This window comes from Coenobita brevimanus, chromosome 53 (assembly GCF_032717465.1).
Source record: "Coenobita brevimanus isolate Jiangsu-jjx chromosome 53, ASM3271746v2, whole genome shotgun sequence".
Lineage (NCBI taxonomy): Eukaryota > Metazoa > Arthropoda > Malacostraca > Decapoda > Coenobitidae > Coenobita > Coenobita brevimanus.
Genome location: NC_137006.1, coordinates 913,618 through 939,719, shown reverse-complemented (window position 1 = coordinate 939,719; position 26,102 = coordinate 913,618). Strand labels below are relative to the sequence as shown.

The 26,102-nt window shown below is 42.3% G+C and overlaps 1 protein-coding gene across 1 annotated transcript; it reads right to left on the bottom strand.

Annotated features, from left to right (window-relative positions):
* On the bottom strand, nucleotides 1-25,882 carry LOC145400638 (peptidyl-prolyl cis-trans isomerase FKBP2-like). Its single transcript, XM_080273072.1, has 4 exons — nucleotides 25,813-25,882; nucleotides 20,107-20,302; nucleotides 10,794-10,906; nucleotides 1-997 (listed from the first exon to the last, which is right to left on the bottom strand). Exons 2-4 carry the CDS (start codon nucleotides 20,284-20,286, stop codon nucleotides 853-855), a joined length of 438 nt encoding a protein of 145 aa, XP_080129198.1. The 5' UTR covers nucleotides 20,287-20,302; nucleotides 25,813-25,882; the 3' UTR covers nucleotides 1-852.
* Nucleotides 25,883-26,102: the final 220 nt, after the last annotated feature.

The following is a 26,102-nucleotide window of genomic DNA, read 5'->3' as shown; positions in this document are numbered from 1 at the left end:
GAAGCAGTTTATGTAAAGTGTGACTTGCAGTTAAAGATTCACGATCATATTATGTTTTCAGATCTAAGGATGTTATGAGGTAGGATTTGGAAACACGGAATGACCAAGTATAAAGGTGGGAGAACAATAAACTGCAAGCCTAGTGACACAGGCCAATCAACTTGATATCATTTAAGCCTCTGGAATACTGACTCCATCACACAAGCCTACTAGTACCGAAAGCATCTGCTCAAATTTTCATGGTAATTTTCTCTATCGATGCATTTCACATGCACCTGCTTGACTGTGTAAATCCATCAACTATTGAGTTAAAGAAGGGGTGCCAAACCCTTGTCATGTACCTCTCCATACACAGTTAAACCAACCAACTGATTCTCTGTACAATATTTGTGCCAACCCTTACAGACAGAAAACAGTGTTGTTGGTAGGAAATGGTAATGTGTGGTGATGAAAAAGCTTTGATATTCCTGTCAAATCTGGCACTCGTGACAAAAACAAGGCAAATTAATCAAGATTTAATAGGATTCAAAACATTTCATGCAATCCAAAATCCCAGAAAACAGAAAGAAGGCCCATATTCTAGATGGCATATGAGGCTTTGTAGTGCCTTTTGCTTAGCAATTTATTTTGACGTCAGTATAACATCTCAAAACTCTGTATGTCACTATAGGCTACTTATATTGCTTTAATATCAACAGCTTGCATCAGTAACATACAACAGGATACCAAGGTGTAATGTGCAAAATAAATGGCTAAGGAAAAGGTGTTAAAAAATCTCCAAAGTCACTGACAACATGACCTGAAGAACATAAGGACTTAAAGAACCCCCTCAAATTGGCGGCCAGCAAACCCTCAGAGCTCCTCCTTGCGCTCTATTTTTACCAGCTCCACTTCGAAGACCAACGTGGCATGTGCTGGTATTTTTGGTGGTGCTCCTGACGCCCCATACCCCAGGTCAGATGGAATCACCAGCTTTCTCTTCTCTCCCTCACACATCCTAGAAGTGGCAAATAATAGTACAGGTATGGTCACCCTCTTCTGAGTTGTCTCATTATCAACTATCAGATAAATGAACACATACTCAATTGTGTTTCATTATAAATCTGCTCTGAAGCTAGAAACAAAATCGTTTTTGTGCTTCTAACCCCTCAAGGATGAGCTAGATGCATGTCTCACTTAAAGTGGTTATAGTTAGAGTAACAACTTCCTTCCACACATAACAGACTTTATGTAAAGACTGATCGGACTTTCATTTCGTACTGTGAGATCTCTCTTAGAGAAGTTCAATCTTCTGATGGAACTGATGAGAAGCCTACAAATGGTGGTGCTGTGCACCCTGGGTGGAGCAGTTGTGGTATCCACTTGGAAGCCAAGCCTCTTCATACTTTCCTGCATCTTGCTGTGAGGAAGGACTCCAGTCTGACCCAGGTGAGATGTCTACCACAAGCAGGTGCTGGTTCTATGCACAATGTACCGTAATGTACTGTGCTTACAGGATGGCACCCCAGAAGCAGTTGCTTACCTGTAGTTGACTAGTCTGTGTGGCTAGACAGACTGGGGTTAAGCAGCAGCAACAACAACAACAACAACAATCTGCTCTTAGTAAAAATACATTCATCATCATCTTAACCTTTTATTCCACTTAAGGATGTGGTCAAATATGGTTCAAAGAGCAAAAAGAAAGAATACAGTAAAAATAAAGTATGCTAATGACTTGATATTGACTGCACAGAATGAAAAGGAGGCGGAAAAAAGATTTGGGAAATAGAGACAGAATGGGACACAAGGGTTTGAGAGTAAATGCAGGCAAAACAAAAGTGCTCATATCTACGAATGGCAGCAGTACTGTCACAGCAGAGGATGTGTGGTCATGTGTGGTCTGCCACAAGGGTGTGGGATGTAACTCCATCTTGTGCAGTGTTTGTGATAAGTGGATGCATAACAGATGTACAGTAGTGGTATCTGTGGTAGGCTGCAAGATAATGCTGATTTTTGTGTGTGGTGTGTTGCAGAAAGCATGTAGACATTGTCAGACATGACTGACGCTGCTACCGTGAGTGAGACAATAGGCAGGATGCAGCTGGGGAAGGCAGCAGGCGTGTCTGGGTTGACTGCCGAAATGTTGGAGGCCTCAGGAGATATAGGGGTGATGTTAGTCACTGACCTGATAAATAGGATTATATATGAGTGTGTTGTCCCAGATGATTGGTTGAAGAGTGTAATTGTAAATGTATATAAAGGGAAGGGTGATGCCCTGGAAAGAGGAAATTATAGAGGTATAAAGCTTTTACATCGGATAATCAAGGTAATGGAGAGGGTTCTTGAAGGTATGATTAGAGAAACATTGAATATTGATGAGATGCAGTTTGGGTTTTTGCCAGGCACGGGGACCACTGATGCCATATTCATTGTTCGACAGCTTCAGGAAAAATATATTGGAAAGAAAAAGGATCTGTATCTTGTTTTTGTTGATTTGGAAAAAGTCTTTGACAGAGTCCCTTGAGAGGTGGTCAAGTGGGCAATGAGAAAGCTTGGCTTGGAGGAGTGGCTGGTTAGGGTGGTTATGGCTATGTACAGTACCCTCGCGTCCAACACGCGTTAGTCCAGCACGATTCAGGTCCAGCATGGAGAGCAATTAATTAGTATTATTTAATACGATTTAATTACTGCAACACGAGTGTTGAGAGGAATGAGTCACAGAGTGTGCAGTGAGGTTGGATGGTGAGGATATGGAGAATGTGAGTGCATTCAAGTACTTGGGTAGTGTGATGAGTAAGGATGGAACTTTGGGGGATGAAGTACGTGAAAGGGTACAGCAGGGAAGAAAGGTTGTTGGTACACTGAAAGCAGTGATGAGAAATAGGGAGGTGAGTATGGAAGTTAAGAAGTCACTGCATGATGGTATTGTGATCCCTACCCTGACGTATGGAAGCAAGGCGTGGACCTTGCAAGAGGGGAACAAGTCAAGAGTGAGAGCAGTGGAAATGAGTTACTTGAGAGGAGCATGTGGAGTGACGTGGAGGGACAGGTTGATGAATGAAGAAGTGAAGGAACGTTGTGGGGTAGATGTGGATGTGGTTGAAAAGATTAGGAGAAATACACTGAGGTGGTTTGGACATGTGGAGAGAATGGAGAATGAAAGACTGACTAAGAGGGTGTATGTAGGTGAGGTGGAGGGAGGGAGAGGGAGGGGTAGACCGAGGATGAGGTGGAGGGATGGAGTTGAGAGGTATATGAGGGAGGGGGGGGGTGAGTTGGGGGGAGGGTAGTCAAATGGTGGGTGACAGAGTGACTTGGAGGCGTTTTGTCTGCGGCCACCCTTTGCGGGATTAGGGCGTCGGGCTATAGATAGATAGATAGATAGAACACGAGTGTGTTAGCATAACACACACAGAGCTCCGAGAAGTGAGCGAAATCCGCAGAGTTCACTCTAGCATGATCAACCCCGGTCCAACATGGTCATACTGGACATTCCCATGATGATGATAGCCAATGAAAACTTCTGAACAAGTAGCCTTCCCCGCCCGCTATCGTGACGTGATCGTCATGCCACCCAATTAAAAACGCTTCTGGTGTCACATGATGTTTTGTTTAAATTTCTCCCGCCACAGAGCCACTCAGTCGCATAATTGCATTGGAAGGTGCTTTTTTCTTGCTGCATTTTCTGCCCTTGTTACTGCATTTTACCCTGCTCACGATGCCTAGGAAGCCTTCTGAGAACCCCAAGAAGTGTCGGCACCTCCCTCAGGCCACCAAGCTAGAAAGCATCGAAAGGAAGAAGAAAGGGGAGAGGAAAGTTGACATTGCCAAGGCCTACGATATGAATGAAGCCAACGTGATCATAATAAAAAACTAAGACAAGATCCTGGCAGCTGAAGGCTATCACACGGCACTTCATACCAGGTTTGCCGAGGATACGATGGTAAATCGGAACGGTAACGTGGTAAAATTGCCGACGATACCACGGGCATTTGGAATTCATCTGGATGGATTCCTGCCGAGGATACGACAGGCAAAACAGTGTGACCAAAACCCAGGCGACTCGACAGAGAATGTATCGTACTACAGCATTGAACATTTAGCCTGACACTGAATACATATTAATATTTTAGAATAAATATCAATCGTTTTGAAACCCTTCTCATCGGCGTGCGTACCAGTTTATAAACAAAGTTGCTTCTCCTTATTCTCTACCGAGTCAGCGAAAGCGATCACTTTCCACAGTCACGAGACGGGGCTCTGGCAACAGTGTGAGAAGCATGCACTTTGCCGAGGATTACAGTGCTAGGACAGGCAGAAGCAGGACCTTCCATGGCTGTGGACGAAGATAGTGATTCTGAGTGTGATTTTGAAGGATTTATGAGGGAGGTTGAGGAGGAGCAACAGCCATTACCCGCTAGTGATGCCAGCAGCCATCCTCCGGGGACCCAGTAGGACTACCTACAGCCTTGGATACCACCTTCCATTCCCAGCAAGCCCACCAACACTATCCTAAAAGGTTAGTTATCATTCATAGCACGGTACCATTTATTATAATTACAATGGTACCAATATATGTATAGACATATGGTGGGTATTTAGGGTAACTTTTCCGAGGGTTGCTGACATAATTCATTTTTCCCCATAAGCTCTATTGTTAGTCCAACACGTTTTTGGTCCAACACATGACCCATGCATGACAATATTACCGTGCTGGACGCAAGGGTACTGTATGTGGGTGCTCACACCCAGGTAAGAGTGAATGGAGATTTGCGAGATGAGTTTTCCGTGAACGTTGGTGTGCATCAGGGGTCAGTTTTGAGTCCCATGTTGTTTATCATGGTACTTGAAGCCCTCTCACGTGACTTCAGAAATGGACTCCCGTGGGAGATGTATGCTGATGATTTGGTGTTGATTGCAGAGAACGAGAGGGAGGCGGAGGAAAGATTTAGGATGCTGAGAGATGGTATGGGGCAAAAGGGCTTAAGGGTAAATGCAGATAAAACAAAAGTGATGATATCTAGGGTTGATGGTGGTACTGTCAAAGACGAGGGAGAGTGGCCACGTGCAGTTCGTCACAAGGGCGTAGGAAGTAATTCCATCTTGTGTGGTGTGTGTGATAAATGGGTGCATAAGAGATGTAGTGGTATCAGAGGTAGACTGTGAGATAATGCTGATTTTATGTGTATGGCGTGCCGGGGTGAGCAGGTGGAGATTGTCAGGCGGGAAAGGATTGAACTTGCTGGTGAGTCTCGAGTGTGTGGAAGAGTTTTGTTATTTGGGAGACATGTTGTGTGCTGGAGGTGGGGCTGGAGCTAGCTCTGTGGCTAGGGTGAGAAGTGGTTGGAAGGAGTTCAGGGAGCTGTTCCCTCTCCTGACATTGAGAGGACTCTCCCTATGTGCTAAGGGGTCTTTCTATGCAGCATGTGTTAGAAGTGCAATGCTGTATGGTAGTGTGACCTGGGCAGTAAAGGACGAGGATATTCGCAGGCTCAGACATACAGAAATGACAATGATTAGGTGGATGTGCAGAGCGTCCCTGCGTGCAAGGTCTGGGGGGGCTGGGTTTATGATGGAAGAGTTGAGAGGTAGGATGGGACTGGAGTGTATTGGTGTTGTGATGAGGAGAGGTAGATTGAGGTGGTTTGGGCATGTGGAGAGGATGGAGGATGATAACTGAGTGCAGAAGGTGAGAGGTGTTAATACTGGGGGTGGGGTTATAAGAGGTAGACCGAGAAAGACATGGGATGAGGTCATTAAGTGTGACCTCAGGGTTAAGGGACTGAACAGGGAGGCTGCAACAGATCTTGCAGTATGGAGAGCCGCCGTTAGGTGACCAAGGCTGACACATGCAAGCATTTTGGAGCCTTCAAAAACAAAAACAAAAACGAACACGAAGGGACTGATCTTGCTGGTGATTTTCTTGAGTATTAGCATGAGTTTTGTTATTTGGGGGACATGTTATGTGCTGGAGGTGGGGCCGGAGCTAGCTCTGTGGCTAGGGTAAGGCGTGGTTAGAGGAAGTTCAGGGAGTTGTTGCCCCTCCTGACAATGAAAGGACTCTCTCCGTGCTAAGGGATCTCTGTGGCATGGGATACGAGTGTAATGATGCATGGTAGTGAGACCTGGGCAATAATGGAAGAGGATATTCATAGACTCAAATGTACAGAACTGACAATGATTAGATGGATGCGGTAGTGTGTCCTTGAATGTGATGCCTGGGGATGCTAGGATTACAAATGACGAGTTGAGAGGAAGGATGGAAATGGAGTGTATTTGTGTTGTGAAGAGGAGGGGTAAACTGAGATGGTTTGGTCAAATTAAGAAGATGGAGGATGACAACTAGCTGTGGATAGTGCGAGATGTGAACATCATGGGTAGGGGTTGCAAAAGGCAGACCAAAAATGGCCTGGGATAAGGTATGAACACAGAGTGTGACCTCAAGGATAATGAACTGAATAGAGAGTCTGCCAGAGATTGAGCAGCTTGAAGAGCCGCCATCAGGTGACCAAGGCCAATGCAGGCAGGCAACCTGGAGCCTTAATATGTGATATCACACAATAATAATTTGCATCATTATTATAACATATGTATATATATATATATATGAGCCTTTGTGGTACAGTGGTAGAGTGTGCATTTCGTACACGGGTGGACCAGGGTTCGCGCCCTGCCAGGGTAAAAAACTTTGGGAGTGTTCATCCGGCCACATACTGCATTGGCGGACACAAGGGGTGCTGTGGTTGAACCAGAGTCGCTTACTGTAAAGTATGCTTGCACCCAGTCGGCTTGCGTGGTCTGATTACACTTGTTTCACAGACTACACACACATCCAAAGCCACTCCAACACTATAATTACACGTACAAGCACTTCTCACCCTACATACAATCTCTACCAGACAGCCTAAGCCACTGGGTAGAGATACATTGGCTGTATCATTCCGACTTCGGTCGGGACAGGCCGGTCCTGCAGTGGATACTCAACAGCTGATGATGATGATCTATATATATATATATATATATATATATATATATATATATCTATCTATCTATAAATATAAATATATATATATATATATATATTATATATAAATATATATATATATATATAAATATATATATATATATATATATATATATATATATATATATATATATATATATATATATATATCTATCTATCTATCTATGTATTGCCAGACGCCTCAATCCCGTACGGGGTGGCCACAAACAAATCGCCTCCACGTCGCCCTGTCCCCAGCCATTTCACTGCCCTGCTCCCAACTCACACCCCCCCCTCTCATATACCTCTCCACTCCATCCCTCCATCTCATCCTCGGCCTCCCCCTCCTCTCCCACCCTCCACCTCACTCACATACACTCTCCTCATCAGTCTCTCACCCTCCATCCTCTCCACATGGCCAAAGCACCTCAGTGTGTTCCTCCTAACGCTTCCTGTCACATCCACATCCACACCACAACGTTCCTTTATATCCTCATTCGTCAGCCTGTCTCTCCATGTGACTCCACAGGCTCCTCTTATATAACTCATTTCCACTGCTCTCGCTCTTGACTTGTGTCTTTCCAACAACGTCCAAGCTTCACTTCCATACGTTAGAGTTGGTATCACAATACTGTCATGTAGTAACTTTTTCACTTCCATGCTCACTTCCCTGTTTCTTATCACTGCTTTCAAGGAACCAGCAACCTTTCTTCCTTGTTGTATCCTTTCAAGCACTTCACCCTCCAAACTTCCATCCTCACTCATCACACTACCCAAGTACTTAAACGTACTCATATTTTCCATTTCCTCACCATCCAACCTCGCTGTACATTCACTGACTTCACCTCTCTCAAAGACCATCACTTTACCCTTCCCTACATTCACCTTTAGATTCCGTTCCCTACACACTCCCTCAAACTCATCCACCAAGCCTTGCAGCTTCCCTTCATCTTCACTTAACAACACAGTATCATCTGCAAACAACAGAACAGGAAGTTTCCAAACACTACCCTCTCTCACTAGGGCCACTCCAACATCCACTGCCCTACCTTGTACCTCTATTATTACCCCATCCATGTACAGATTGAACAACCATGGAAACATGACACATCCCTGTTTCAACCCAACCTTCAAAGAGAAAAATTCACTCGGTTCACTATCCACATGCACTGCAGCCTTAGCACCATCATACATACTCTTCACAGCATTCAACAACTTCCAATCTACTCCATGTATTCTTAATACTTTCCACAATCCTTGTCTATCGACCCTGTCATATGCTTTCTCCAAATCCATGAAAGCTGCATACAACTTCTTTCCCTTCTCCACTAAAGATCTAAGAATGATTATCTGATCTACACATCCTCTTCCCTTCCTAAAGCCTCCCTGTTCTTCTCCAACTAATTCCTCTGTTATTTCCCTAACTTTGTCAGTAAGTATCCTACCATACACTGTTCCTATTACACTAAGAAGACAAATGCCACTACAATTACCAAACACTTCTTTTTCTCCTTTTTCTTTGTACAAGGGAATAATTATACATGACTTCCAATCCTCTGGGACTCTACCTTCCTCCCAGGCCAATCTGCACATCTTCCACATCCATTCTACTACTATCCCTCCCCCATGCTTTAGCATTTCACCACACACTCCATCAATTCCTGGGGCTTTCCCCAATTTGACTTTCTTCATTCCTTCCACAACTTCTATCCTACTGATTTCTTCCTGTCTTCTCACCTCCCTCCTTCTCCTAGCCATTCCCCAGCCACCCTGAGGTCCCCAGACAAACTGTTGTACAAACTGCATACCATCCGGTAAATGGGAAAAACCACATGGACCTTCTGGATAACTCCGGCCTGCCAATCAAACTGGATTGCTTCCCCCATGCAAGGTGACTCAGACTGTAGTTACCAATCCTGGTAATGGTTTTTGCACCCGTTTGGGCTAGTCATGAAGAAGTGCTATGAGAAGGGAGTGAAAATTATGGGCCAATAAGTGAAAAATTAGTGCATATTTCATTTTTAGTACTGTAATATACTATTTCACTCATTTTCTATTATATGCTTGAAATCCTACTTCATGCTGGGGGGGAATTGGACTTACCGAATTATCAGCTCTATCACATAGGGCTTCCCCTTCCATTTGATCCAGTCTGTACATGTGCAATGTTTTAGACTTATCAGGTGGAGCCAGGATTCTGAGCCTTGAATGATGCGAGAATGGCAGTGTGGCTCATTCAATTAGGCAAACTTTGGTTAATATCTAACTGTAGTAAGTTTTTTTTCCGGCTTTCTGGACCATACCTCACCCTACCTTGGAGTCAGAAAGGAGATCTGGATGATGATGATGATGATGATGATGATGATGATGATGATGATGATGATGATGATGACTGATGATGGTGATTAATAATAATAATGATGATGAGAAACAAACAACTGATAATAAAAATTGGGGAAAACTAGATGAGCTTTACATGTACCAGTGAAGGCTTTTTTTCTCTTTACTGTGGATAACAGGAGAGAGAAAAAAAAAGTATATTAAAAGGACCAACTGTATGTATGTAATCCTTTCACTATATGAGGTCATCTTTGAGATAAATGCAGTCTTCTGGCATAAATAGGAATACAGCATCATCAAGCACCTTTCCCATCTTTAGGTGAGGTAAGGTATGGTCCAGAAAGCCAGAAAACAATTGACAGAAAGAGATACTAACCAAAGTTTGGCCAGGTGAATGAGTCACACTCCCATTCATTCACCATTCAAGCCCCTGAAATCCTGGTTCCATCTGACAGAATACATTAAATACAAAATGAGGGGGATTGTTGCAAAGTACTGAAGTTAGTGGAAACTGTGTGATTCTTAAACATTTTTGAATTTTTAAATCTGAGCTTTGACCATACCGTAATTCCAATTTTCATACACTAGCATATACAATGAAAACATTTTATGGTACACATTTTAAGGTAAAGCGATTTTCTTTTAATGCATGGAAGAAAGAACCAAAGGCTATAAAGTTCAAACTGACAAACTGCTCCCTCAAAAAAAATAAAATAAAAACAAGATAATAGACAGCCAAATTCATGATCCGTTAATATTGAGAAGTCTGGACACACTGCATTTAAAAGACTGGAGGTCATACACAGCAAGAATACAGACAGAGGAAGACACTTCCAGAGTCGATTTTTTGCATACATTAAGGACTGGGAGTAACAGTTAACTCTTGCATTAGAGAGTTAAACAGAAAAGGGATGAGAGTTTACTGCTAAACGCGTGCTGTGTGTCCCGCATACTGGTGGAAGGATGCAAGCAGACAATTCAGAGAAGCAGTGACCATTAAAGTTGCAACAAAAGAAGAGATAAAGATGCAACAGTGCAGCAAAGACAAAGAAGTTAAAGGGAGACAGTATGAGGCGGAGAGATAATGAAGACGAAAAGCCTGTGACTCCACTTGTTGAGAAGAGCTGTATGTAAGGAGCCTCCCCACACATTAGAGTTGTTCTCTACACAGGGGCAAATAAAAACCTGTGTATAAAGTCAACAACTGTGCAGGGGTAAAGAAGGCATGGTGTTGGCTTACCACAGCTAATCTCTTGGAGGCAGATTTTACAAGAGAAAGAATATGATCTTTCCAAGATAAATCCTGAGGGAATGAAACCACAAGTATTAAACTGAGATGCTGCTAGAGATCGACCAGCGTGGACAGCCGCAAACAGGTGATCAAAGCTGACACATGTATGCATACTGGAGCATTAAGATATAAAAATGAGAAAACAAAAGGATGATAAGAGAAACATGAGGCGGTTCTTACCCAATAAGGCCTTGATCCCATCCTTTTATGACCTGTCCGGAGCCGAGGGTGAAGGAGAGTGGCTGCCCACGTGGATAGCTGCTGTCAAACTCTGTCCCATCCTCAAGCTTACCCTGCGAACAACACGCAGACCTGTTTTTAATTTATTGTTACACTCAGGGCTTAGACAAAAAACAATTATGTGGCTTTTACCCTTCCTTGGCCTAAATATATCCTGCAAACAACACACATATCTGTTTTTAATTTAGTGTTACACTCTGGGCTTAGCAAGTAACAAACTATCATACTACTTTTACCCTAACTTGGCCTAAAACTGCCATATCTCCAACTTTAATGCAAGTTATAACAATAACTGAACGCTTGCATATAGTGCTAGTCAAAAAAAAGTGCTCTGCAAAAGATGTAGAGCCATAGTATTGTCTTTTTCTGCCACTGAGCTATGTAAAACAAGCTGCAAAAGGATGAATATCTGGGCCAAGTTGAGTAAAAATGGCAGCAACGGCAACTTTGTGATTGACAGCGCCTCGCCACAGTAAGGTGTGGAAAAGTGTGGCTGCAACTGCTACTACTACTGTATTATACCATTTTTACTCTAACTTGGGCCAGATTTTTGTCCTTTCCCAACTTATTTCATGTAGCTCATCGGCAGAAAAAGACAATGCTATGGCTCTTCACTGCAAGGGTCTGCCCTGCATGGGCAGTTGCTTGCTTGTGATTGATGAGTCAGTTTGGCCAGACAGACCGGGATTGATCAACAACAACAAAGACAAGTAGTTGCAACCCAAGACTCATCTGAATGTGAACCTGGTGGACTACAGGCTGCAACTGCCTTCCTCCTGCTATCCATTCTCCTCCCTTCAGAAGATGAGAGGACTGAGGGATGATTAGATAACCAAGCAGTGGAGCAGCTTTTTTTTTTTTTTTTTTTTTTTTTTTTAATGCGAGGAAGAAGGAACCAAAGGTCACAAGCCCATAATAATTGTTCCTTCCAAGAGAAAAACAAAATACAAGAGAGAGCCAAATTCAAGATCCAATCATTTTGAGATGCCTGGACACTGCGTTTGAAAGACTGGAGATCATAGGAAGCAGGAAATACAGACAAAGGGAGACAATTCCAGAGTTGACCTATTGCATAAATGAAGGACTGGGAGTAATGGTTAACTCCTGCATTAGAAAGCTGGACAGAAAAGGGATGAGAGTTTGCTGCTAGACAGGAGCTACGCGCCCATCATAGAGGTGGAGGAATGCATGCAAACAGTTCAGAGGAGCAGTGACCATTGAAGCAGCAATAAAAAAGAGATAAAGATGCAACAGTGTGGCAAAGAGACAGTGGTTGAAGGGAGTCAGTGAAAGAAGGAGAGTTAATGAGACGAAAAGCCTTTGACTTCAACCATACTGAGAAGAGCTGTATGTGGGGAGGGAACGGAGTTGGCTTAGCACACCTAATCTCTTGGAAGCAGATTTTATAAGAGATGTAATATGATCTTTCCAAGACAAGTACCATGTAAATGAAATCCCATGCATGTTCAAAGATGATGCAGGATTAAGCTGAATATTATTAAACATTAGTGGGTACACCTGTGGAAGATTTTGTCGGGTTGATAGGTGTAAGAACTGAGTCTTTGATGCATTAAAAACAACAAGATTATTTTTACCCCAGTCAGAGATATGAGCTAAGTCAGACATTAGGTGTGCCATAGCCTCATCCCTTGTTTGTTGAAGTAACTGTTGAGATGGGCGTTGCGGGAACCGAATGGAAAGGTGAAGGGTGGAGTCATCAGTGTATGAGCGGAGAGGGTCAGATGTACAGCTTGGAAGGTCACTGATGAATAAAAGGAAGAGAGTTGGTGATAGGACAGAGCCCTGAGAAACACCTTTGTTGATAGATCTAGAAGAATGATGACATCAACAAACAGTGGCTACAGAATGACCAGAAAGGAAGCTACAGATGAAGGCACAGATAGAAGGATAGAAACCACAAGAGGGCAGTTTGGAAATTAAAAATTTATGCCAGACTCAACTGAAAGCCTTTGAGATGTCAAATGCAATGGCAAAGCTTTCGCCAAAGTCCTGAAAGGATAATGGCCAGGAGTCTGAAAGGTAGGTGAGAACATCGACAGTGAAGCAACCCTGACGGAACCCATAACGACGATCAGAAAGAAGGTTGTGATGGGAAAGATGCTATAAAATTTTTCTATTAAGAACTGACTCGAAAACTTTTGAGATACAGGATGTTAAAGCAATTGGACGATAGTTAGAGGGTTGGGAATGGTCACCCTTCTTTGGGACTGGCTGAATGAGAGCAAACTTTCAGCAAGAAGGAAAGGTACAAGTTGAAAGACAAAGACGAAAAATTTTACCTAGGCAGGGGGTAGGCACTGAAGCACAGTTTTTGAGGACAACAGGAGGGACTCCATCAGGCCCATATACCTTGTTAGTACTGATGCCAGTGATGGCAGAAAATACATCAGCTGAAAAAAAAATTTAATGTCAGCCATGAGGGAGTCAGAGGGAGGAAGTGATGGAGGAACAGCACCGGAGTCGTCTAAGGTGGAATTGGAGGAGAAAGTCTAAGTGAAGAGATCTGCTTTATCAGTAGAAGAAATAGCTACAAAGCCATCAGAGCAGAAATGAGGAGGGAAGGATGATGAGGTAAAGTTGTTAGAATGGTTTTTGGCAAGGTGCCAGAAGGAGCAGGAAGAATTCGAGTTGGGAAGTTGAGAGCATTTAATACGGATGAAATTACTTTTAGCAGAGCGAAGAACAGACTTAGCACGATTCCAGACAGAAACATAAAGAAGATGTGATTCTGGGGTGGGTTGGCTCTGGTACCTTTTATAGGCCCTCTCCTTGTTGCGGACAGCATTAGAACAAGCGTGATTAAACCAAGGCTTTCTTGCATTAGTCAAAGGATATGAGAAAGGAATGTATGCTTCCATGACCCAGAGAATAATCTCCGTAATGCGCAAGGCATACTCAGATGGCTCCCGGCCATGGAAGCAATAATCATTCCAGGGAAAATCAAAGAAGTGCTGCCTGAGGGCCTCCCAATCTGCAACTCCAAAATGCCACAGATGACGTTTCTTTGGAGGGTCCACAGGCCGTACCAGAGCGATAGGACACGTTAAGGTGATGAAGTTGTGATCAGAGGAGCCCAACGGAGAGAAAAGATTAACAGTATTAGCAGAAGGATTAGTTGTAAGGAAGAGGTCAAGTATGTTGGAGCTCTCTCCAAGGCGGTCAGAGATACGGGTAGGGTGCTGTACAAGCTGCTCTAGGTCATTAAGGATAGAAAAGATGTAGGCTTGCTCACCAGGTGGATCAGTGAAAGGAGAGAAGAGCCAGAGGTGGTGGTGAACAATGAAATCTCCTAGAGTGGAGATTTCAGAGAAAGGAGAAATGGATAGAATGTGTTCCATTGTAGAAGTAAGATAGTTGAAGAATTTTTGGTAGTCGGTAGAATTAGGGGATAAGTAAACAAGCAGATATATTTTGTCTGAGAATGACAGGAAAGCCGAAGCCAGATTGTAGAGAATTCAGAAGAAATGAGTTCAGGAACACGAGAGCAAGACAAGTCATTGCGTATATATACACAACAGCCACCTTTGGCTTTGAAATGAGTATAGAGAAAGTAGGAGGATACAGAAAAGGGTTTGCTGTCAGTTGCCCCAGTTAGGAAAAGAAGGTGAGGTTTAGGGGAGGAGAGCTGGTGCTTAACAGAGCAAAAGTTGGAGGGAAGGCCGCGAATGTTGCAGAAATGAAGAAGAAGTGAGCCAGACATTGATTCCAGGCAGCTAGAGTCGTAACCGGGAGAGGGGTGGAAGGTGGGGGCATTTATGGTCCCCCCCCCCCGGGGACTCCAAGGCTATATATTTCGAAGCCATAATCATTTTTTAAATTTTGGAAAAGGAAGTGTAGTGTGTACTGTGCATGTAGTTTGGTGTTGATAGCTAGAGAAACTTGTACTGGAGTGCACGCTGGCCTACTCTCTGTGTTACTGAGACACTGAAAAAAGTTCAACAAAGGGGGATGGTTGGGAACTAGTCTCGAGGGTTGATGAAACGGGAGCTCCAGCTCTCCCTGTCATCAGCTTTCCATCCACCTTGGAAGTACTGCCCTGCTCGACTGGTGCTACAGTCTCCTGGTGCCACCACACAAAGGCATCCTCTCCAGCATCATAACTACTGTATTATCTATCTATCTATCTATTGCCAGACGCCTCAATCCCGTTTGGGGTGGCCACAAACAAATCGCCTCCAAGTCGCCCTGTCCCCCGCCATTTCACTCCCCTGCTCCCAACTCACACCCCCCTCTCTCATATACCTCTCCACCCCATCTCTCCATCTCATCCTCAGCCTCCCCCTTCCTCTTTCCCCCTCCACCTCACTCACATACTGTACACTCTCTTCGTCAGTCTTTCACCCTCCATCCTCTCCACATGGCCAAACCACCTCAGTGTGTTCCTCATAACGCTTCCTATTACATCCACATCCACACCACAAAGCTCCTTTATATCCTCATTCGTCAGCCTGTCTCTCCATGTGACTCCACAGGCTCCTCTTAAATAACTCATTTCCACGGCTCTCACTCTTGACTTGTGTCCTTCCAACAACGTCCAAGCTTCACTTCCGTACGTTAGAGTTGGTATCACAATACTGTCATGTAGTAACTTTTTCACTTCCATGCTCACTTCCCTGTTTCTTATCACTGCTTTCAAAGAACCAGCAACCTTTCTTCCCTGCTGTACCCTTTCAAGCACTTCACCCTCCAAACCTCCATCCTTACTCATCACACTACCCAAGTACTTAAACGTACTCACATTTTCCAATTCCTCACCATCCAACCTCGCTGTACATTCACTGACTTCACCTCTCTCAAAGACCATCACTTTACTCTTCCCTACATTCACCTTTAGATTCCGTTTCTTACACACTCTCTCAAACTCATCCACCAAGCCTTGCAGCTCCCCTTTGTCTTCACTCAACAACACGGTATCATCTGCAAACAACAGTACAGGGAGTTTCCAAACACAATCCTCTCTCACCAGGGCCACTCCAACATCCACCACCCTACCTTGTACCTCTTTTATTACCCCTTCCATGTACAGATTGAACAACCATGGAGACATGACACATCCCTGTTTCAACCCAACTTTCAAAGAGAAAAATTCACTTAGTTCACCATCCACACGCACTGCAGCCTTCGCACCATCGTACATACTCTTCACAGCATTCAACAACTTCCCATCTATTCCATATATTCTTAACACTTTCCACAATCCTAGTCTATCCACCCTGTCATATGCTTTCTCCAAATCCATGAAAGCTGCATACAACTTCTTTCCCTTCTCTAGAAACTTTTCCACTAAAGATCTGAGAATGAATATCTGATCTACACAACCTCTTCCCTTCCTAAAGCCTCCCTGTTCTTCTCCAACTAATTTCTCTGTTCTTTCTCTAACTCTGTCAATAAGTATCCTACCATACACTTTTCCTATTATACTAAGAAGACAAATGCCCCTATGATTACCACACACTTCTTTTTCCCCTTTTCCTTTGTACAAGGGAATAATTATACCTGACTTCCAATCCTCCGGGACTCTACCTTCCTCCCAGGCCAATCTGCACATCTTCCACATCCATTCTACTACTATCTCTCCCCCATGCTTCAGCATTTCACCACACACTCCATCAATTCCTGGGGCTTTCCCTGATTTAACTTTCTTCATTGCTTCCACAACTTCTATCCTACTGATTTCTTCCTGTCTTCTCACCTCCCTCCTTCTTCCAGCCATTCCCCAGCCACTTATACTCGCATTACTTCCATCCTCCACGTTCAACAATTCCTTAAAGTGTTCTCTCCATCTGCTCACTTTTTCTCCCTTCTCCACTAGTAATCTACCATTTTTATCTTTCACTCCCCTGCTAACTTCACTTCCACCCTGTCTTACTCTTTTCACCTCTTTCCAGAACATTTTCTTACAGTCCCTCCACTTTAAACTCAAATTCCTTCCAAATTCCTCATCCACTCTCTTCTTACTCTCTCTTACTAATCTTTTCACCTCTCTCTTTCTTTCTACATATAACTCTCTCTTCCGCCTCTCAACTTCTTCCACGCCCCTATTTCTCATCCATTCATTGTATGCTTTCTTCTTTTGTGCCACAGCCCGTTTCACCTCTTCAGTCCACCACGCTGTTCCTTGCACCCCCCTCCGTCTTCTCTTCCTTCCACACACCACATCACATGCTGCACATATTTCTTCTGTAAATATTCTACACACACCTTCCACGTCCCCCATCTGCTCCAACTCATATTTGCCCAATCGTTCCTCCACTTCTCTCTTATACTCTGCCTTTTTCTCATCCTCTTGTAACCTTTCCACTCTCCTTGCAACTACTCCCTCCTCTCGTCTTTCCCTTCTTCTATTCCTCCATCTTACTTGAACTTTAACTCTGGCCACCACCAAGTAGTGGTCAGAAAGTCCACTCCCCCAACCTCTATAAACTCTTGCATCCAATATACATCTTCGCATCCTTTCATCCACACACACATAATCAATCATTGCTTTCCTTTCACTCAATTCACCACCCACCCTTCTCATCACTCGCCATGTATACCTGTGGATCATTTTATGCCTGAAGAGGGTATTGGCTATCACCAACATTATTAACTGCCATCAAACTCAGTCGCATACTCAAGTTTACCTTGCAAATAATATGGAGACTGATTTTTACTACTTCCTGTTAGACACAGAAACATTTCATGACCACCTCCTTCAGTCCAATGCCGTTTTAAAAATCTGATTCCTGCTATTTTCAATTATATAAAAAATTTTAAGAGACCTTTTATAGTGCAGAGGTCAATGAAAGCTATTTCTGTAACCTCCTAAGTTCAAAAAGCCTTTCATAAACTGAAAAAAATAAAGTACAGTACAGGAAGCAATAACAAAAAAATAAATGTACATATTATTGGAATGAAGAGCCTTCTGTCAAAACTCTTTCCCATCCTCCAGTTTGCTTAGCCAATAATACACAGATTCACTCTCATCTTAAATGTCAGGACCAACTTGCCTAACCCCATGCTCCTACACTTCTCATGGGGCAACACAGGACTGGATGATGGATGGACGGAAGTACAGTTACTTTATCATTCCCTTCAGATTTAGACAAAAATATTTCAACTATGCACCATCATCAAGACTGCTTTTTCCCACCTAAGGATGAGGTAAAAACACTACAATATCACCTAATAAAATGAGTCCTTGCTTAAAGTCTATAATATGTAATGATAAACTGATGGTTAAAAATGAAACCACTCCAAGTGTGACATCCTTCTGTTTCAAAACTCAGAAGATATACTGATGAGCACAAAAACACTCGTTTCTGACAATTTTTGACCTATAAACCAATCATGAGCAACTTTAAGCCAAAAATCACTATTAATGCCTCATACACTTAACCACTCCAGTCTGATGACATACATATTCTTGCTAGCTCAGATTATTTTAATTAGTTTCGGAAAGACTTCAAACTGCAGGGGTTAGATATAGCCTTCACTGGTTACTTCAGCATTTTTTTTTTTTTTTAATGCAAGGAAGCAGGAACCAAAGGCCAGAAGTCCATAAGTTTGTTCCCCCCAAGAAAAAACAAAATATAACAGACAGCCAAATTCAAGATCTGTTCATTTTGAGATGCCAGGACACACTGCATTTGAAAGACTGGAGGTCACAGGAAGTAGCAAATACCGACAATGGGAGACGGTTTGAGAGTTGACCTGACGCAAGCATAAAGGACTGGATAACTCTTCTACTAGAGTGTTGGGTGGAGAAGGGATAAGCGTTTGTTTGTTGCTAGACGGGTGCTAAATGCCTGCAGTAGTGGTGGAGGGATGCACGCAGACAGTTCAGAGACGCGGTGACCATTGATGTAGCAACAGAAAAGAGATGATGCAACAGTGGGGTGATGAGACAGAGGTTGAAGGGAGCCAGTAACAGGAGGAGAGATGACGAAACAAAAAGACTTTGACTCCACCCTGTTGAGAAGAGCTGTATGTGGGGAGCCTCCCCACACATTAGAGTTATACTCTACACAGGGAAGAATAAAAAACTGTGTATAAAAAAGTCAACAACTGTGCAGGGGTAAAGAAGGCACAGAGTTGGCTTAGCACACCTAACCTCTTGGAAGCAGATTTTACATGAAAGGTAATATGATCTTTCCATGATAAATCCCGAGAGAATGAAACCCCACGTACGTATAAATATGACGCAGGATTAAGTTGGATTTTGTTAAAAATTAGAGGATACTCCTGCTAAGATTTTGATGGGTTGAATGATGTAAGAACTGAGTTTTTGAAGCATTTAAAACACCAGGATTACCTTTACCCAAATCAGAGATATAAGCAAAGTCAGCAATTATGTGTGCCATAGCCTCATCCCTTGTTTGTTGAAGTAACTGCTGAGATGGACGCTGCAGGAACTGAATGAAAGGGTGAAGGGTGGAGTCACCAGAGTGTGAGTGGATAGGGTTGGATGTATAGCTTAGAAGGTTACTGATGAATAAAATGATGAGAGTTGGTGATTGGACACAGCCCTGAGGAACACCACTACTTATAGTTCTACAAGAAGAATGGTGGTTGTCTACAACAGCAGCTACAGAATAACCAGAAAGGAAGCCTGAGATCAAGGCACAGACAGAAGGATAGAAATCATTAGGAGGGCAATTTGGAAATTAAAGATTTATGCCAGTCTCGATCAAAAGCCTTTGAGATGTCAAGTGCAATGGCAAAGCTTTCACCAAAGTCCCGAAAGGGAGATGACCAAGAGTCTGAAAGGTGTGTGAGAAGATCGTCACTGGATAGTCCCTTGTGGAACCCATAGTGACGATCGGAAAGAAGGCTGTGATAAGAAAAGTGCTTTAAAATTGTTTTTATTAACAGATTACAATCTCTTGAAATACAAGATGTTATATAAATTAGTCTGGAAGTACCTATAACTTAAAAAAAAAAAAAAAAAAAAAACTGAAAAGGTTAATAATAAAACAACATAAAGTGAGAACTATCTACTGGCTATCCTTCTTGCCAAATGCCTCAAGCCTGTAAGGAGTGGCCACAAACAAATCATCTCCACATAACCGTGTCCTCCTTCCAACTCACATCCCCCTCTTTCATGTACTGTATCTTTCCACTCCATCCTTCTATCTCATCCTTGGTCTTCCCCTCCACCTCACTCACATACTCTACTAGTCAGTCTCTTATTTGCTCTCTTCTTAATTCCTGACAGTCAATAGCAATAGGTACATAATGCATCACCACCCACCGTATAATGCATGTGTAGTAGGTCCCCACGGCGACTCTTCAACGTACAGTTATCCACTCTTTTCTTCACTCCAATCTGTAGCTTCTTCACCTTCTCCTTCTTCTTCTCCTCCTCCCCTCCACTCGCCACCACACAACATGCCGCCACCACCACCAATAGTATGTTCAGATCCACACGCATCTTGTATAGATGGCGCCTGTAGAAAAAAAATGTGACTGAGGGAGGTGTGGTGGGTTCTAGGTGAGGCATCCTGATGTTGAATGACTAGGTGACAAGGAGGTATTCTGTTTGTGTCCCTCTCCTCTGACATTATGGTATCTGGCTATGGCTGAATGGATAGAAAAAATATGTACAGCATTTCAAAGTGTCACTGTTTTAATCTAAGCAAGTAATGAGGTGGAGGGATGGGATGGAGAAGCAAAGGAATAAGGGAGGATAGCACAGGTCATGGCAAAACGGAGGTAATTTGCTCAGTCATCCTCTCCTGATTAAGGTATCAGGCCCAAGATTGAAAAATTGACACACATATACAGAATGTCCTTGAATTTGACATGCTGACTTTAAGGGGATACTTTAGGACTGATTTTGAATTAAACATGCTATATCAACATGGGTTCAACTGTTGTGAAATTACAATTACTGATATCTTTAAAGAAAAAAATGGTCTCTCTCCCATAAGGTTATCAGTAACTGTAGCTCCACAGAACTGGACCCATGCTGACACAGCCTAATTTTTTATTTTTTTAAATATCCAAATTCAGCCTGAGATCACCTCCTGAAGTTAGTAACTGCGTAAGGTTCTGGGACACCCTGTAACTATATATATACTGTATACACTACAGAGACTGAAGTAATGACAATAAAGTTTCATTCATTCATACTCTCCTTGAAGACTTACCGGTATGAGGGGTTGCACGTCTTACAGGCCCAAAGCACAATTAACAATGAACATCAGAAATAGCCTCCCAGGGATGCGATTTCTAGCATTTTTTGTTTATGGTGCTTTAGGCCCTTAAGATGCGCGACCCCTCATATGGGTGAGTGCTTAGCATCACTGACTGTGTAGCAACTGGCTCATTAGTGCCAGGGTTCAAATCCTGGTGGGGGCAGCTGGGGTCAATGGACTCAGGTGTCCATCCACCCTTTGTGGGTTGGTAGGTAAAACTAGTACCTAGGGTAACACGTAGGGGAAGTCAGTGTGGTGACCTGGATGATGCAGTGGCCTTGTATTCCAGGTTATTGGGTGAATAGCCCACTACAGGCTCACAGGCCTATGTTACAGAGATGAGCACCACGGTTAAGTGCCTCATGGCATATGCTCCCACCTTTACCTTACCGTTTTACTTACAGGCAAATATGGCATATGGAGTTTTGTCTTTTTTTTTTTTCTATGGTTTCATTTCATCAACAATAACAAGCTTTATTTACCATTTCCTGCAGAAACTAATACAGGCAATGTGGGTTTCTCCCTTTGCTGGTTAAAGGTCTTTCACCTTGACCTGGCTCAGAAATTTGTCTTTTGCAGCTTATTTCACAAAGCTCAATGGCAGAAAAAGATAATACAATGGAACTACACCCTTTCCATAGTATTCTTCGTGACTGGCATCATACCCTAGCGTCAATCTATTGTTACATCACTACTGGATGGAGAGATGGCAATTTTAGACCAAGTTATGGTTAAAATTTGTACAGACCTTTTACATTCGGTCTGGTTTGGTTAGATGAGGTTTAATTAATGCTTACACCCTTTCACTGCGATGATGTATCGGTATATTCCACTATATTCTCACAGCCTTCAGACAATTTGATCCAATTCTGGAAGGACCTCTTGTATACCCTCTTTAAAACTGCCATCTCCCCATCATGAATACTGACTTGTAGCCAGTAGAGTAGTCTTATTCTGCCACTGAGATATGTGTGATGGGCTGCCAGAGGACGATGATCTCAGTCAAGTTATAGTGAAAGGACTACAGTGAGGGCAGTTAATGAATGCTCTATCTAACCGCACCGGTTAAAAAAATCTTGTAAACTGAATAAAATAATCAAGTGGCAGCAAGTATAAACTAAGAAAGATGTCACTGGATTCTTGGGTTAACATGAAACCCAGAGATAACTACAGTAAACCAGTTTCAATAAAGTGTTGATCAAACTTCATCCAATCAAATAAAACTGAATGTACTCTTGTCCAGCCTACCTACAATCAAGTCTCAGTGTAAGTCAGGTTAGTATAGGACAAACTGATAGAAAGACGAACTACAAGTTACACCCAGTTTTGCGATAACTATGGTGAAATTCGCTGATACAATAGTTGTGGTGGTCACATACAACAATCTCATGCATATATGGTGCCTTCCACACCAGCTAAGAATCAAATGTCTGAGCCAAGATGGCCACCCAGTGATTACATTCATTGTGCATGTCTCCCTTTCATTCCATTTTGTGAAAGCAAGGCCATTGAAACACCACTGCCATCACCAAATAACAGAGTAAGTGCACAATGAATAGTGCAGTGTGATAATATGTGGAGCAATAACTTTCTGTGTCAAATACCGAAACTTGTGACTTGGAATTCATGTACAACAGGGCTGCTGCCTCTAGTGGAAAGTATGGGAATACTGAGGGCACTGAGGGAAAGCCTAAAAGGGTAAGGCTTTTTGAGACTTTTGGTTAAGTGGCCCTTGGCATCCTCCCTATCCCCACTAAGTACATGTTATATTGACCTCAGTATGCGATAAATCACTGTGTGATGAGCTTTCACTTGATGTAACCCCACTGCATACTGAGGCATAACTGTATACTGTAGTTCTTTCACCTTAACTTGGCCTAAATTTTTTCTTTTTGTAGCTTATTTCATGTGACTACAAGGTAGAAAGAGACAATGGCCTACAGTACAGTACTATGGCTCTACATCCATTCCATGACACAACTTTATCTTTTTTATGACTACTGTAGTATAATTTTCCAGTACAGCATTAATCTATTGTTAACACTCAGCAATGGAGATAGTGAACTGACAATTTATGGCTAAGGCTGAGTAAAAGAAGTACAGTATTGGTGTGGAATTCTACAGTCACCTTCACTGTTAACTTCCACAGCAAATGGTGTAAGGGAAACTTACTGCTAATGATTAAAAGAACTCAGAGAAAAGACATACAGTAAAACTCCATACACTGTACAATATTTATATTTAGGGGGAAAAAAAAAAAAAAAAAAAAAAAAAAAAAAAAAAAAAAAAAAAATAAGCATGATCTTGATATTTCAGAATTACAGCATGCCCAACTAAAGGAGACTGAAATCAGCAGTTCACCATTTAGTCTATGCAATTTCTCTTCTATATTATAGCTGTTGCAAATTCATTTACTACGGTAGTACTTGGTAAATAAGGCGTTGGAGGGGGGAGGGTAGTTTAGCTCATACCTCCATCCATTCTTGCATCTATGTTAAAATCTAGTTAGGTTAGGTTATGCTGTGTTCAGTCGAGCTGGGATGGGTTTGGTTAGGTTACCAAATGTTGTGTTAAACTAGGTCGGGTTGGGTTAGGTCAAGCTAGGTCATTTGGTTATTTCATTTTAACAATGATGCGATAAAAGACAGGGGCAGGAGCTGAAGAATCTCGTTACACATTCGTATTTACTAAGTAGGTAAAAAAGCACTTGCAAAGGATGCTCGTGGAGGAGAAAATGCTCAAAATTTTTTCAGTTCAGTATTAAGCATATTAACTTCGGTGTCCATTTGTTTCTAAACATATACCGTACCTAGCAAAGACATACAGCACTAGTAAAACTTCATATGCTGTATTCATCTGCAAACAGAATAGCATTGGAAAACAGCCACTCAGTCTAAGAATGACTTCTCACCTCAAGAAGCATGGTATGTTTAAAATTTTGTTCTTGCTATACCAAAATGACCTAATTCATTTTCAGAGTGAAAAATGACAGGCTTGAAATTTCAAACCATAGGTTCCAGCTGGTGGGACACTGTAATAACATTTAACCACAAAAACTACAACATACTACAGTAACAAAATCAAAAATAGTATTTTGGAATTACACCTATGCAGCAGAAACTGAAATGGAGGGAGAGGGGGGGAAGGGATTGTCCAGTTCCTACTTCTGTCCATTGTTGCATTAAAGATTATACTGACATTAGGTTTGGCTGGTTCAAGTTTAGGTTAGGTCTGGTCACTGTAACGTACCAGTAATAAAAGATGGAGATCAGAGCTACAGATTCCCCCCCCAACTACATCCTTATTTACTAGATACATAAGAAAGCATTTATAAGGGATATGTATGGAAGAGAAAGTATCTACAATATTATGTACAACAGTGAAGCTGTATTTCCAAATTTCCTATTGGAATGATGCGTTGACAGGATCCTTTATTTTTTATAGACTTGTGTATATAGTGGGCTTTTTAAAAATGTTTTTTAAAAATGTTCATAAATAGGAGGTTCCTTTATTGTACATAATACTGCACATATCCCGTATTTTACAGAATACGAAGTGATTTAATTTCATCGCTGAGTGGTTTGACTAACATGTTTCATATTTTAATGGTTGTCTCCAGTGTGATGAATAGCTATAAAGATTTGCTATATGATCCCACCTACCTTCCCTATCGCATGGGCATGTGACAATTGTGCCATGATTAACGAATGCTCTTACTGCACAATACTGTTTTTGTGCAAGGTTTATGCAATTCACATTTTAGTTTGCAGACTGTTAGGTCGGTTATAATCACTAGGGGTCTGAAGGGCAAAGCCCCACAGTTGGGTGGCACTTATCTAGACAAGTATCCAGCAAAATGTAAGGTAATTAAATTGTGCACATTTGAGAGTGTCTGGTGCACTGGTGCATTCAGTCAGTGGGATTGACAGTAGGCTAAAGCAGCTGTTGTTCAGGCAGCTTTATTTAACATCACAAAATAGGTATACTTTGCTTGTTCTCCTTAGTTCTATTGTCAAAAATTAAATGTTAATTACCTGCAATGTAGTATCTAGTAATGAAATTACTTTGGTTAAGAACATTGGTTTTAAGAAAACAGCTCAAATCCCTTCGTCACTGTTGTACATATGTACCTTTACAATTGCTTAAGTTCACTAATAAGCATATTAATTTCGGCGTCCATTAGGTTGGTGTAATACTGAAAATTTACCCCCAAATGTCATAGGCCTGCTCCAATATCGTTCAAGCAACACTTCTTATTGCTCTTCTTTCCTTTACAGGTGGCTTTACATTAAGTGACAAGCCAAATGGTTTCCTGTAAGCCAAGAAACCATTTACAACCCTGCGTGGTAACCATATAACCAAACCATACATGCTCCCTACGTGTCAACAAGTGGGTTAGTGGAGGGTTAATGCCACTCCTTGTAAAACAACTAATTCAAAGACAAATGGCCACCCCTTACCGGATTATGACGCCTGACAATAGATAGATAGATAGAACTACACTGAGGTTGCCTATGGTTGGAAAAGGTTAAAACAAACTTAGTGTACAGACCAAAGGTACGGTATACATTTTCCTTAACAATTATCAGTAAAGTAAGATAACTTTCCCGGTATGTTAAATGTCAGTTTGACAGTGGGTTAATACTGATATTACTGCCCTCATCAACAGAGGTACAGGCAAAACATTCACTTGCACTACCAAATACAAGCAAAACGAATATGGTAAATGGATCTGGACATTATGGGTCACCTGTAATTACCTGTAACAATATACGCCAACCAGCCAACCAAGCACACACCCGTCACACCACCTTAACACATGTCAACAAATATGGCAACACTTGATTGGTCCGCGGTACCCGTTGTCCGAACCTCTGAACTTGGGTTTGACTCTTAACTCGTACTCTGTTTGTTCTACTCTGACTTGGCCCAAATTTTCGGCCGTTTGTAACTTACTTCACATATCTGTGGTAGAAAATGACAACAGTACGAGTCTACACCCTATAGCACCCTCTCGTGACTATCATTGTATTTTTATCGCTTAATCTTC

Excerpts from the sequence above, each read along its gene's own strand:
- LOC145400638 (XM_080273072.1), bottom strand. The coding sequence starts at position 20,286 with ATGCGTGTGGATCTGAACATACTATTGGTGGTGGTGGCGGCATGTTGT. Across the intron at positions 10,907-20,106 it reads TACTACACATGCATTATACG|GGTAAGCTTGAGGATGGGAC; the intron begins GTGGGTGGTGAT and ends TGTTGTTCGCAG. Across the intron at positions 998-10,793 it reads TGGGATCAAGGCCTTATTGG|GATGTGTGAGGGAGAGAAGA; the intron begins GTAAGAACCGCC and ends TGCCACTTCTAG.